The sequence below is a fragment of the Herpailurus yagouaroundi genome, unplaced genomic scaffold (genome assembly GCF_014898765.1).
Source record: "Herpailurus yagouaroundi ecotype Mexico unplaced genomic scaffold, PumYag 77, whole genome shotgun sequence".
Lineage (NCBI taxonomy): Eukaryota > Metazoa > Chordata > Mammalia > Carnivora > Felidae > Herpailurus > Herpailurus yagouaroundi.
This window is the reverse complement of record NW_024412388.1, coordinates 51,700,847-51,716,366: the sequence shown is the minus strand read 5'-3', so window position 1 is coordinate 51,716,366 and position 15,520 is coordinate 51,700,847. Positions and strand designations below refer to the sequence as shown.

Here is a 15,520-nt window from a genome sequence, read left to right as displayed (position 1 = left end):
GATTTAGGTATGGTGCTTCCTTACCTATCTCTCCAGAAATGAAATTCTTTACTACAATCAATATGTTGGGTAGATAATTTTCAACTTGAATGAATTTTTTTCCTGTGTTTGGAAAGCTGCTTTTAAAACAATTTAAATATTATGAAAATGAATACCAGACTTTTCTTTTCCCTTGGTAGAACGAAAAGGGTCTTGGTCAGAGAGGAGGAATTCTAGCATTGTTGGCAGACGATCACTCGAAAGGACAACAAGTGGAGATGATGCTTGTAACTTGACCAGCTTTCGACCTGCTACTCTCACAGTGACGAATTTTTTTAAGCAGGTATTGTTCTGTCATGTAGGAATTCTATGGGGATATTTGTACATAATATTATTTTGGTTTCAGAAAAATTATAATTGTATATTTGCTTGTAGTACATGTACATGTAATAATTAAATGTTAGCACTAATAATGCATCAACATCAATCCTCCACATTTATATCCTATTTCTTAAATGTAATGTTTTAACTTTTAAACATTTATGGTTTATGAATTTTCTTAGTCATTGAGTGGTTGTATCTCTCTTCCCTACCCAAGTTTTATTTTGGTTGAAGCTACCACATCTGTAGTATATGGAATAGGACTTTCAGGCCTTACTAGTATATTTTTCTGCTAAAATGTAGTCAACATTATTTGTTTAGGTGAGTTTATAGGTCCAAGAAGTTCTTGATAAAAGACACTTTATTCTTTGCAAATATATTCTCTGTGCTTCAAATTATGAATCAAACCAGTAGTTTTCAATGTTTATATATTTTTGGGACAGAGAGAGACAGAGCATGAAGGGGGGAGGGGCAGAGAGAGAGGGAGTCACAGAATCGGAAGCAGGCTCCAGGCTCTGAGCCATCAGCCCAGAGCCTGACGCGGGGCTCGAACTCACGGACCGCGAGATCGTGACCTGGCTGAAGTCGGACGCTTAACCGACTGCGCCACCCAGGCGCCCCTCAAACCAGTAGTTTTCAAATGCTGATCATGATCCGTTAACAGTAATAGAAATTTAATAGGTAATACCCAGCTTGAAAACAAATGAACAAATTCAGGAGAATAGAAAAATAATAGTGCATTGCACATAGTGAAGTTAAATATTGCTTCAGTGAGCTTTTTTCCTCTTGCTTTTTGTATGAGTGCATACATGTATGCATGTACATCCTGGATTTTGATATAAAATGGATTGGTACCATGTCTATATTTTGGAACAGATGACTGGGAAATGCTAAATATTCTTTTAGAATTCCTTCATTTGAGGTCTTATTCTTAATAAGAGGAGGAAATCCTGGCCTATAATATCTAATACTTGAAAGAGGACAAGGATTTAGGAAAGGATGTGCCATGGATTGAAAGACAGCAATCTGCTTGAAGCTCCTTTCACAGTTTGATATCAATAGCACTTATAGACAGCTGCTCGGTGAGATTCATATGGAGAGTAAAGCAGGTGAGAAGTGTCTGAAGTGGTGAGGGTCTTTTTATTATGGACAGTAGTATGAGGAAGAGTCTAGAAAAGGTCACAGTGTTAGCTAGATGAAGTGATAGGCCAAATAAAGCTATGGACAGTAGATTTACCTGATACAGTGACACAGCCTTGCAGCTATGACATTTTTTTCCCTTTCTATTTCCTTAACTGCTGCATCACTTCTGCACTATTTCTACAGCTCTTTTTCCATTTCTTCAGCCTACTTTATTATTGAACTGGTATTGTAACCTTTAAATCAACAAGTCATTCATCTACCCACCTACCTATTGATCCAACAAATAGTTTTTGAATGTTCAGCATGTACTGAATATTAATCCACTTACCTACCTATTGATTTAGCAAATATATTTTGAGCATTCACCATGTAGTGGACACTGTGTTGGAGACTGGTAACTAGAAACTAGCGCAAAGTGATCGTGAAAACTTAAAATGAATGATTGTTGGAAATATCAGCAATGGAGAGCATTTATATTTGACTTTGTATGGTCTATTTGTTAAAAATTATTAGCATCTATAATTATTATAAGTATTTTTAAATAGCTAGGATACTGTGCATTAGGCAAATGCAAATTAAGGAAAAAGCAGACATTACAATTTTAGTAAAGTAGAATTCATGGTACGAATTTCTCCTAAATGAGATACAGAAGGCAGTTCTTTTAAATTGATGAAAGATTACTATCTGTGATTGGGATATAGTAATTAGGAGTGCTTCTGTACAGATTTGAAGTTGTTAAGCAAAATTATTAAAAATACATAGAGATATAAAAACAAAATTAAGCCCACACATTAGTTTCAGGAACATGTTTTATTTGTTGATGAGTGTATATAAGTTGGAGTACATAGTGATAAAATATGCTGTGTGGAAGTGGAGGGTGTCAGCTAGGCTCATTCACATTTGGAAAAGACTGAAATGACTCAGACGTCTTCCATGTGTCTCAACTTCTCTTCTCATCCTGTAGCAGGCTGGCTTGGTCATGTTCTCATAGCAGTGGCAGAATTTCAAGAGGGGGCAGGCTCACTTGTACAGATGTTTTTCAGATCTCTGTATCACATTTGCTCATTGGCCCAAAGAAAGTCACATGGCCCACCCAAGAGGAGGGAATTATGCCTCACCCCAACAAATGTCATGGAAACAGGAAGTAAAGATTGGAGGCCAATAATATAATCAATTTAACAGGTTGAGTAGACAGAAATAATTAAGTAGAGATAATCTGAATGTACTATCAATAAGGACCACTTAAAAAGTTATGTTAATACTGTATTCAAAAAGAGAGTATACTGTTTTAGCAACTGATGGAACATTTACAACAATTAGGCCACAGAAAAAATCCTCTTAAAATGAAATTCTCTAATCATAACTCAATAAAACTAAAAGCTATTTATAAAAGTATTAACAAAAATCTTGAACCACTTAGAAATTAAAAAAAAAAAAAAAATCACCTTCCTAGGGGCTCCTGGGTGGCCTAGTTGATTGAGTGCCTGACTTTGGTTCATGTCATGATCTTGCAGTTCATGAGTTTGAGCCTCGCATTGGGCTTGTTGCTGTCAGCTCCAGAGCCTGCTTTAGATCATCTGTCCCCCTCTCTCTGCCCCTCCCCTGTTTGTGCTCTCTCAAAAGGAAATATTAAAAAAAAAAATCACTTTTCTAAATAGTGCGATAAAAGAAGATCAGTTCTGTACCATGTTTAGAATATAATAGTGAACAAATGGAATCTGTCTCAAGGTGAGGTCACATAATAAAGTAATGTTAAATATGTTCATTACCACATAAGTATATGAACTCTGCACTAAAAAAGATATCAAGTGCAGGAGGTTTGGATTAACAAAATCTAAAGACCTACTCTTGAATAAAAGAATGAAATAAATTCTTACCTATTTTAATTGCAAGAAAAAATATATGAAATAGAAAATGTTGTATTCATTAGGTACAGTTTGGTTATTTGTAGGTTTGCTTGTCTCTTTTCCCATTGATTGAGGTTGTTTCATAGTTTTCACTCTGGTCTTAATATCAGAATAATTATTCTTCTCTTTAAGAGTAGTTTATGTAAACAAATGAATAAACAAACAAAAAGCAGAATTACACCTATAAATACAGAGAACACACTGATAGTTGCCAGAAGGGTGTGAGGTGGAGGGATGGGCAAAACGGGTGAAAGGGAGAGGGAGGTGCAGGCTTCCAGTTATGGAATGAATGAAGTCATGGGAATAAAAGACAGCAAAAATAAAATTTTTTAAGTACTTGCAGTCAGAAAAAAAAGTAGCTTTTTGTTACTTTTTTCTTTTTCCAATTTAGTGAATGCTGTATATTTTGCATTTGAGAAATGTGGTAGTATAAAATTGAAAAGACAGAAATTCAAGTGCAATGACTTTTTTTTTTTAATTTTTTTTTTCAACATTTATTTATTTTTGGGACAGAGAGAGATAGAGCATGAACTGGGGAGGGGCAGAGAGAGAGGGAGACACAGAATCGGAAACAGGCTCCAGGCTCCGACCCATCAGCCCAGAGCCGGATGCGGGGCTCGAACTCACGGACCGCGAGATCGTGACCTGGCTGAAGTCGGACGCTTAACCGACTGCGCCACCCAGGCGCCCCATCAAGTGCAATGACTTTTTAAGACTGTCGTTTATGTATGTTTCTTTTCTGTCTATATATTTTGTTTAACTTTTTTTTTTAATATTTATTTTTGGGAGAGGAAGAGAGAGAGCAAGCATGAGTGGGGGAGGGGCAGAGAGAGAGGGAGACGGAGAATCCAAAAGACGCTCCAGGCTCTGAGCTGTCAGCACAGCCCGACACGGGACTGAAACTCATGAACTGTGCGATTATGACCTGAGCTGAAATCGGATTCTTAACCGACTGAGCCACCCAGATGCCCCTTTTCTGTCTATATCCTTATTTTTCTTTTTTCCATTTCATCTCCAACTTCTATTGATTTTATTTATTTTAGAGTGTCTTATAATACTTTATAGACATAAATAATGGGCTGTAAGTAAATATTTAAATTTAAGGTACAGATAATAGTATCATAACTCAATAAAATTTGAAAGCATAAAAGGAAGGAAATCAGTATGGTATTTGTTTTTAATCATAATTATATTAATTTAATCTTTTCATTCTGACTAAATGGACAGAAGAGGGTAAGAATATTAACAGGCACTATACATTTTTTTTTTCAATCTACTCTATTTGTTTTCTCAAATGCTTTTTCCTCAGGAAGGAGACCGCTTAAGTGATGAAGATCTGTACAAATTTCTTGCTGATATGAGAAGGCCATCTTCTGTTTTACGGCGACTAAGACCTATTACAGGTATTTTAAAATTTTGAGTAGACATCATTACAACCCTTTCATCCCTAATATGTCATATTTTTAGTAATTATGTATTTCTTTTTTCACTTATCTGGTCCATGTGTCTTTCTTTGCCCAATGCCTGTCAGTCTTCTTCATTTCATTATTCTGCCTTTGTGGTCTTAACAGTTTATATGCAAGATTCAGTACTTTTGATAATTTGAGTACTGACTTGAGAATGATGAGTAATTTTGTGGCTTACAATTATTCTTTAGGTGAAAAAATGTACATAGGATGGTAAATATTCTGAAGCAGATTGATACTATGGTCAGAACAAACCATTACAGAGTAAAACTGTTTTGTTTGTTGTTTTAGAGTAAAGAAGTTTAAATTAAATCACTTAACCTTCAAAATGTTGGCATGATCCTATGCTAGATCCTTTTCTGTTTTGTTTTCTTTTGCTTCTTTTTTTTGCTTCTCACTCATTTATTCATTCAGTAGGCATTTATTATTTTACATGTACTGTGTCTGTATCAGTAATTAGTAAGTTTGAGACTTGGTAAAATGAAATAATTTAGAGGTCTGAGATAACAGTAATTTTGATTTCTTTCCAGACTTCTTGCAAAAAGAGGACCTGAATCCTTCCAAGAACATTTTTAATATGAAGTTTTAATTTATTTGTTTATGTTGTTTTTATAATATATTTTTATACCCAGCTCAGCTGAAGATAGACATTTCTCCTGCACCTGAAAATCCCCACTATTGCCTAACTCCAGAGCTGCTTCAGGTGAAGCTTTACCCAGACAGTAGAGTTAGACCTACCAGAGAAATTTTGGAGTTTCCTGCCAGGGATGTCTATGTTCCAAACACTACTTACAGGTAACACATTTTAATTTTGGAGATTTCTTTTTTTTTTTTTTAAGATTAAAAAAATGTTTATTTATTTATTTTGGGGGGAGAGAGAGAGCGAGTACACGTGCGAGTGTGAAGAGGGGCACTACACCTGTAGTGTGGAGCCCGCTTGGGGCTCAATCTCAGGAACCATGAGATCATGACCTGAGCCGAAATCACAAGTTAGGTGCTTAACTGACTGAGCTATCCAGGCACCCCTTAAGATTTTTTATTGTTATCATGACTTGGCATTTAAAGTAATCTCTACACCCAACACGGGCTTGAATTTATAATCCCGAGATCAAGAGTTGCATGTTCTATTGACTGAACTAGCCAGGCACCCCTGATTTTGGAGATTTCTGAAATCAGATACTGTACAGTCTATTTTTAAGGTAGAACTAGAATAAACTTTCCAAAAATCTTTAGTAGCTTTACTTATTCGATTTCTTATCACATAATTTTATTAATAGCTGAAATGTATTAAGCTTATACTATGTGCCAGGTCACATGTTAATTATCTTACATATGTTATCTTATTTAATCCTCACAGCCTGCAGTGTAGGTATTGCATTCATTTTAGTAATGAGTAAAGGGATGGAGAGGTTAAGTATACTTCACTTTGGTAGAGCTAGCATTGGAATTGTAAGCTGTTAGGTTAAAACATTAGAACTCCCAGTTACTATATTTCTGCAGATGTTCTTTTTTTCTTTTTTTTAATTTAATAAAGTTTTATTTTCTAAAATGTACAGTTGGTAGGATCTGTTCATGCATCTTCACCAGCAGCTGGGGCATCTGCACCCTTGGTGTTTCTGGTATAAATTACTGGAGCTCTGTGCTTTGAAACCAGCTTAAAAAGTCCTTTACTAAGGAGCCCTGAAGGGCTGCCCTGGCAGTGTCCCAGAGACAGCAGCTGGAGTTACAAGCTGATAGTTGGGACCTTCCTTACAGAGTTTGTCATACGTCGCTTTGTCAACAAAACTAGGTTGTTGAACTTGTCCTGAACTTTGCCTTCGGACCAGTTCTTCTTTTTGGCCTTGACCCCAGATTTGTTCCCTAAGTCCTTCTTTTTTGGCTGACTTTCCAGCATCTTTCTTCTTCTCATCCTTGGGTGGCATTGCAAAGCTCAGAGAGCAGCAGCCACCCCTGCAGCCTCACTAAGATGTCGGACAAAAAGCCCTCAAGTGTTCTTATTGGCAGAATCTAGTATTACACAGGAATCAAATATATGTGCCTGCACTGTGGTTTAACCAATAATCAACAATGTTTACTGATGTACTGCTCAGAATACTTGACATGAGATTGTTGGGTAGGCTTTATAGGCTGACCACTCTATAACACTAAGAGTTCATGACTTGACATTGGGATATCCAACAGGGCAGCTCAGACATAGGATTCCAACCCAGACTTCCCCATCATAGCATATTTCACCACCTAGTTGCCCAGTTTCTGACGCCCAAAGTTTTGAAATCAAAATGATTTCTTTCTTTTTCTTTTTCTTTATTTATTTTGAGAGATAGAGAGAGTGCAAACAGGGGATGGGCAGAAAGAGAGAGAGAATCCCAAGCAGGCTCTGTACTGCCAGTGCAGAGCTCGACATGGGGCTCAAACTCACGAACCGTGAGATGACCTGAGCCGAAATCAGAAGTCCGGTGCTTGACCGACTGAGCTACCCAGTCTTTGTCTTAGTCCTCACATTTACTCTTCAAACAAGTTTTATAAGCTCTGCTTTCAAAATGTATCCCAAATCTTATCTTCTCCACTTTTAAAACTCTAGGCAGGTCACCATCTAGATCAACATGGTCATATAGAAATATAATGGGAATTGCATTTGTAATTAAAAATTTTATAGTTCCCACATTAAAAAAAACAAACAAGTGAAATTAATTTTAATCATGTTATTTAACCTAATATATCTAAAATATTATCATTTCAACATATAATAAATGTAAAAAGCTGTTGAGATATTTTACTTTTTTTCTTTCCTACAAAAAGTCTTCAAAATTGGGTGTGTATTTTATACTCTAAGCACATTCAGTTTCAGATAAGCCACATTTTGGATGCTCAGTTGTTTCATGGAGGCTAGAGGCTTAGCATATTGGGCAGCTGCTCATCTCAGATTTTTCTGTACCTTTCTTTTTTTTAATTAAAAATTTTTTTTATTAATGTTTTATTTTATTTTTTGAGAGACAGAGAGACACAGAGCACAAGCAGGGGAGGGACAGAGAGGGAGACACAGAATCCAAAGCAGGCTCTAGGCTCTGAGCTGTCAGCACAGAGCCTGATGAGAGGTTCAAAGCCAATGACCCAGGTGCCCCAGATTTTTCTGTACCTTTCTAATTTGATCATCTGCCTTCCACCCTGCCTAAATCAATTTTCAACTTTATAGCCAGAGATTTTTTTTTTAAGATTTTATTTTTAAGTAATCGCTGTGCCCAACATGGGGCTTGACCTCACGACCCTGAGATCAAGAGTCACACACTTTATTGACTGAGCCAGCCAGGCGCCCCTAGCCAGAGAAATTTTAATTATTATCAATTAGATTACTCATTCCTCAACATAAAACCTTCCAGTGACTTCCATTACAAGCAGAAAAGTGCTTTTTTTGTAATACTCTATAAAATTCTACATGTTCTATCCCCTGCCTGTCTCTAACTTCATATCCTACTCTGCTTTGCTCATGTCGCTTTAACGTCAATGGTCTTTTTACTGTCCTTTAACAAACAAAATTCCAGTCTGCATAAGGCTTTTCCATTTGTTCTTCTCTTTGCTTAACATGTTTTACCTCAGATCTTCATGTGGTTTGATTCCTTATTCAGATGTATATGTGTTGAAAAGTCACTGTCTAGAGAGGCTCACTCTTCACCCTCAGCAAAAAGATCTACCTACTGCTTTTCTCCTCTAGTTCGCCACCCTTTGTATTTGTCGTTTTCTGCCGTTACATTATATAGTTATGTGATTGGGTTTTTTTTTTCTTTTGTCTTTTTCTTTAGAATGTAATTACTGTTAAGAGGGACTTGTCTATTCCCTTTATCACTTTTTTTTTTTTTTTTAAGTAGGCTCCACACCCAAGGTGGGGCTTGAACTCAGGACCCTGAGATAAGTCACATGCTCTACTGACTGAGCCAGCAAGGAGCTCCTTTCCTTTATTACTTTATCTTCAGCATCTAGAATAGCGTGCTAGCACACAGGAAGCACACAGTAAATATTGATTCGATTAGTTAAAAAATAAGGAACCGTGTAGTGTTATGAGAGTGGCATTTACAGTCATAGAGATACGGGTGTGATTTCTGACTCCAGTTTGCACTATTTGGTGACTTTAGATAAGTTAATTTATTGGCCACTCAGTTATCTTATTTAAAAAATGGGAGATAATAATAATATCTGTCTTCTCTTGTGAGGGTACAGAGTACAAAACACTACAAGTAATTGACACTTAGTGTGAGTAAAATTTCTGGAAGATAGGCTAAAGAAAATATATATTGTTTTTAAGAGAGACAAGGTAACATGGAATTATTCTTCTATAAATTGTGATTTAAGTATTTACAAGGACATGGAATAAAGGAGAAATTATATAATCTAAAATGTGTCTGAAACCATTTTGAGGTTATCAGCTGTACCTCTTATCTAGTACAGGTATCTTATCTAGAGCATCCCTAACTTGTGTTTATCTGTTTTGCTTCTGCTTGGAAATTGGGGACGTTGAGTGGTCTTTTTTTTTCATCTTCCTACTTATTTTTGTTATTTGCATATTTAAGTATTTTAAAATGATTTTGTGACTATACTTAAACTTTATAAGTACTGTAGGCTTAAAATTAAAAACGGAGGTCTTTCATCTCATTTTTACCAGCTTTTCCCTACCTTGATGTCTAATTTTCAGTATGTCAATCACTGGCAACTCTTTTTGCTCTTTCTTTTGTTTTTTATTTCTTGTTTCTAAATAACACATCCATGCTACTATTTCTTGATTCTTGTTCAATTTTAAATATCTGTTGACTGTTGCAGAAGATGAAGATTTAACTCTTATATTTTCCTTCCTAGAAATATATATGCTTGCGTAAATCCAGGAAAAAATACATACACTTGTCATCTCTCCCATGTATAGTTATATCCCAGTTTTTCATTAAATTAATGTTATTTTTTTTACGTTTCTGATTCTTATGTAACAATTTTAGCAGCTTAGCCATGTGGATTACTATGATTCTATTCCTGCATTTGTTTTGTATAGCTTTTTATTTTCTTGGAATAGCTACATTATTTAGTTTTCCCTACTTTTCAGTGTGTTGTCACTAAAATTCTCTGTAAAGCTTCTTGCAGTACAGTAGAATGCATCAGATAGTCCGTTCCCCTGGGAACTAAATTGTAAGTGCAGCAGAGGGACTTTCCTAGGCTCGCTAGACTCAGTGCAGTTGTCATATTGGAGCCTGTTGACCATTATGCTGGAAATTTGCTTTACATTTCTTTTGCGATGGAGTCCTTATATCCCATATATTTTTCTTTCTTGTTTTACTTATTTTATTGTGAGCCTTCAGTATCTTCCTGAAACAGGATGTATAGGAGTAAATTCTCTAAGAGTTTTATATCTGACGATATGTTTATCTTACCTTTACTCCAGAATTACTAATTTTGCTGGATACAGTATTCTAAGGTTTAAATTATTTTCTGTCAAGATTTTGAAAACAGGACACAATTGTCCTCTGACTTTAAGTGAAGCATTTGAGTGGTCCAGTATACTTCTGACTGCCAATCTTTGGTTGGTATCTTTTCCTTTCAAGGCTTTTTTGAGTTGTTTTCTTTATCCCTGGTGTTTTGAACTTTCATGTGATGTACAGATATGATAACATTTACTTAGTGCTTTATAGTATGTAATTGTTTTCATTTAAATTAATTTATTCAGTGTCAGAGGAATCTTATAATTCCAAAGGAATCTTTTAATTCTGGCTGTATTTATTTTTCTCCACAATAAGGCTGAGATTAAGAAATTTATCTGGACTTGAACCCAGGTCTTATTTTCTATGTTATTCATCCTTTGGGAGGTAGTACATCTAACATTTATACTTATTGACAATATGAATAAAGTTAAAATTTCTTATTGCTAGATAATTGTTATATTTTTATTAAAGCAGGTAGAACACTTTTATTTACCTTATTATTTGCCTCAAAATGTACATCATTATTTATCCTTGTTTAATAATTTTTTAATGCCTTATTTTTTTTAAGTTTATTTTGAGAGAGTAAGAGTGGGGGAGGGGCCGAAAGAGAGTAAGAAAGAGAATCCCAAGCAGGCTCCACACTGCCAGTGCAGAGCACGACGTGGGTTTGAATTTACGCATCGCAAGAACATGACCTGAGCCCAAATTGAGTTGAATGCTTAACTGACTTAGCCACCCAGGCGCCCCTTAACGCCTTAAAATTGAGCTGAGTATAACAGTTGATAGGAATGGCATCCTCGAGTATTATATCTAAGAAGTAATGGAAACAAGGGCCAAAATAGAAAATCTAGACGTGTTTCAGGATTTGAATGGGAGCTGGGTAGAGAACCTGTATCAAGTGAGTACACATATCACTAAATAAAAAAGCATATTGTTTCCTCTTAAGTATGTATCCAGTTTTAATATATCAGATACTCCTCCTGGAGAAGAAGGATAAGTTAATACACCAAAAGGTTTAAGTGTAAATTTAATAAATTATAAGTTACTGTGGTTTAGCTGTATGAGTTTTTGGAAATTAAGTAAACATGTATTAGAAGCTGTTTCAGGTAACTTGTTTATTTGTATTTGATTTTGGTTTTTATGACTGAATGCCTTACCATTTGAAGTGTTTAGCATCAGTAAAGATAATTGATTGTTCAAAACTATAATTATTTTCTATTCTGGCAGTAAACTTTTCAAGTGTAAGAATGCATTCATAGCTAATTAACTTGACAGTGATCTTGAGATATCTTTTAACATATCTCAGTGGCTTTAGCTTGCACTGTATCTAAATACTCAATTAATTAAAGAGCTGATAGTCATCCCAGGCATTAACGATTCATCAAATGTGTAAAGAAGAACTGTTTTCTCATGAGTGAGCAGTTATTCCCAGAAATAGTAGAATCAGCTAAACTTATCAATAAGTTTAGGTTTATTCCTATTAAACATTTAATGAAAACAGCTACTGTTTTAGGTTCTAAAATTTTTCATCAAAATAAATTAGTTTCAGGTTAGAATTTTTTTTTTAAGTTTATTTGTGTTAGAGAGAGAGAGATTGCGAGCATGAGCAGGGGAGGAGCAGAGAGAAAGGGAGAGAATCCCAAGCAGGCTCTGCACTGTCAGCTCACAAACTGTGAAATCATGACCTGAGCCAAAATCAGAAGTGGGATGCTTAACCCACTGAGTTGCCCAGGCGCCCTGTTTCACGTTAGAATTTTATATAATCTTTTTTCATCTTATGTGCAGCCTTTAAGGATCTCATGTAAAATGCTTTAATTCATTAACATACTTTGGTAAATTGTGATACAGGATGTCAAGTTTGCTAACTTTCTTAGTGTGCAGAAATGATCATTAAGTGCTCTGTTAGTAGTAGGTTACCCATGAAAGCTGTTGAAGCAAGAAAGATGCATTATTTTGTTTAAGAAAGAGATTAATAATTTTCTGCTATAAGGGTGTCTTCAAAGAAGTAAATAAAGTTAGGCACACGAGAATATAGAAGCAGAATTATGGTTTCTATACTTTGTTGATATTTTTCCTCCTGTTACTTTTTTGCCAAAAAATCTTCTTTGATGTTAAAAATGAATAATTGTAAATTTGACTGTATGCAGTTGTTTTTTTTTTTATATAAAATCAATCTCCAAGATATATAAGGAAATAATAGTTTCAGTGTTACTTGAAATGCATATTTCATGAAAAAGTGGGAAATGGGTTCCTGTAACCAATATTTTGCAACCATATTTTCTTTTTAGGAATTATCTTAAACTGGAGATTGACTGGTTTTTCTTCTTTGTTTTTTTTTTTTACATAGGGATAGTAAAAGTACCTATATTATAGAAATTTGTGAGGACTAAATAAGGTAATACATATAAAGGTTTTTGTAAAGTGCCTGGCACATATTAAATGCTCCATTAAAGAGGTGCCTGGGTGGCTTAGTTGGTTAAGCATCTGACTCTTGATTTTGGCACAGGTCATGATTTCACGGTTGGTGAGGTTGAGCCCCACATTGGGCTCTGTGCTGACAGCGCCTGCTTGGGATACTCTCTCTCCCTCTCTGTCTGCCCCTCTCCTGTTCATTGCTCTCTCTCTCTCTCTCTCTCTCTCTCTCTCTCTCTCTTTCTCTCAAAATAAGTAAACTTAAAAAAAAATGCTTGATAAAAGTTAAGTCATTATTATTATCATTGGCTTTATTAAATTACATTTATCCAAGTATTACACAACTCGAGAGAGAATAGTTTGAAGGCATAAGGATAACTGGGCTTTGGGGGGTATAATTAGATAAGAGGATGATTTAAGAATAAGAAGGGAGGTTATCCTAAGCAAGAAAGTAGCTTGCTTTATATTATTACTTGAGCCTTATATGCTCATGTAACCTGAACATCAAATCATATAGGTTGCTTATTGTACTTAATACTGTTAAAGAATTTGAGTGTCATGACAGTTAAAACTTTTAGGAATTTGTAGTTTGTTTAAAAAAAACTTTATCATATCTAGAAAATCTAGCATAGAAATAATTCTAGAATTACAAAAGGAGATGTATGAAACCTCAGCAGATACCAGCTAACATATAGATATCGTAAAAAATTTGCATAAGTTTCCATAAATATTTGCTGACTACATTGTTGCTGGATCACAATAATAGTCTAGCTCAGTTTGAATTCTTTTTAACCTTTTAAGGTATGTTTCACAGGAGGCCGTAATTTGGGGTAATACACACTAGTGGTTATTATACAAATCTATAGGTGTACATTTTCCCAGTGAATAATGTTCAAAAAAGAAAGAAAAGTTGGCATTAGTTTATATACCGTCATTATCTCATTAACTGTGCTTAGCAACCTGCATAGAAACAGTAGGTTTATCTCTGTTTTATAGATGATAAAGCTGACATTCCAGAGGGCTCTCACATTTGTAACCGAAAAAAAAACAACCCAGAAATTTAAGCATTGTTAATGTGAGTTTTAAGGTATTTACACATTATATTTATTTTTTAGTATAAAACTTGAGTGTATTTTAAAGGGTCTCATGAGGTAAAAAAGATTTTAAAAAATTATCGTCTGAATAGAGGGAGAATGAATGGATGTGATTGAAACAAACATTTGGCTGAGGTGAGAGAACATAGGTTAAAAAGAGGTATATTCTGAAAATGACAGATTTCCTATTATTGAACACCTTTTGCTTCTGATTTTTATGGTTATTATCAGACAATGTAGAAAAAGCTGTCTGAAAGGATATATATGTAAAAAATATAGTTTTTAGTTTAATTTATTTATTTTTTTCAAAATATGTTTTTAAAAAAAATTTTTTTTTAACATTTATTTATTTTTGAGACAGAGAGAGACAGAGCATGAGCAGGGGAGGGTCAGAGAGAGAGGGAGACACAGAATCTGAAACGGGCTCCAGGCTCTGAGCTGTCAGCACAGAGCCCAACGCGGGGCTCGAACTCACGGACCATGAGATCATGACCTGAGCCGAAGTCGGACGCTTAACCGACTGAGCCACCCAAGGCGCCCCTCAAAATATGTTTTGAAGAAATTGTTGAGATTTCTCAAAGATATTTTTAAAAATCTGTTATTAAGCCATACCTAAAATTAGAGATTTTTGTATTTAAATAAGTTTTTTTTCCCCCTACACATTAGTTGTTCACTTATTCTTGTACAGTGTTAATCCAGGAAGGGCCTGGTCTTTTCAAACCCTCTATAGGGATAAATGAGGGTATATAGGTATATGGCAGTTTTTAGCTAATGTCATGTATTTCTTATTGTGCCAAATGGAGGTTATTTACAGCAAGTGCTTACTTTATCAAGGAAATACTTATGCTATCACAATATCACAGAAAAATACTAGTCCAGTTGTCACATTAAGATAATCAAATAATACCAGTGGGAAAAATATTTTTTATTGAGTATCTGAAATCATTTAAAAGTTAGATACTGGATTATGTGTAATGTTACTCATGTTCCAAATTTGTGCTTGAGCTCCACTGTTGCATTTGAGTTATAAAGATCAAAGTATATCTAATTGAGCAAATGCTTGTGTGTTTGATTTTTAAGAGCTATGTCACAGAGCACACGCTATTCTTGGCAAGGTTGTTAGAATTGGCCTCTTTCCTAACAGTAGCCTTAGTTGTAATCACCTACTGAACTTTCATATCTTTGTTTTTTTTCTAAGTTTTAGAAAGACTATATCTAGCAAATATTGTGTTACTAAGAATATAAGAATGAATGCAGTGGTTCATACCCGGTAACAATCAGTATAAGAAACAAAATGAAAGGATGCCATTCATTTTGATTTGGACCTTGGTTAGCAGTTAGGAATATGCCCCATACAACTCTTAATAATTGTTTGTAAACCTATAGGTTTACTAATCTGAATATAGTCTTAAAAAATTTTTTTTTAATGTTTATTTATTTTTGAGAGAGAGTATGAGAGGTGGACAGAGAGAGAGGGAGACACAGAATCTGAAGCAGGCTCCAGACTCCAAGCCGTCAGCACAGAACCCAACCTGGGGCTTGAACCCATGAACTGCGAGATCATGACCTGAGCTGAAGTCAGATGTTCAACCAACTGAGCCACCCAGGCGCTCCCATAGTCATTTTAAAAAATATTTTATTTATTTATTTTTTTTTTGAGAAAGAGAGAGAGAGAGAGAGAG

At 35.1% G+C, this 15,520-nt stretch overlaps 1 protein-coding gene and 1 pseudogene across 10 annotated transcripts in view; one reads left to right on the top strand and one right to left on the bottom strand.

Annotated features, from left to right (window-relative positions):
• Positions 1 to 15,520, top strand: part of DOCK7 (dedicator of cytokinesis 7) — a 231,470-nt gene that overhangs the window by 71,310 nt on the left and 144,640 nt on the right. For all 10 annotated transcript variants that reach the window (XM_040470459.1, XM_040470458.1, XM_040470457.1 and 7 more), the window contains exons 12-14: positions 180 to 322; positions 4,720 to 4,813; positions 5,509 to 5,671. In XM_040470459.1, the coding sequence (XP_040326393.1) occupies positions 180 to 322; positions 4,720 to 4,813; positions 5,509 to 5,671 (400 nt within the window). The remainder of the gene's footprint in view (positions 1 to 179; positions 323 to 4,719; positions 4,814 to 5,508; positions 5,672 to 15,520) is intronic.
• Positions 6,400 to 7,226, bottom strand: LOC121027238 (40S ribosomal protein S25-like; annotated as a pseudogene).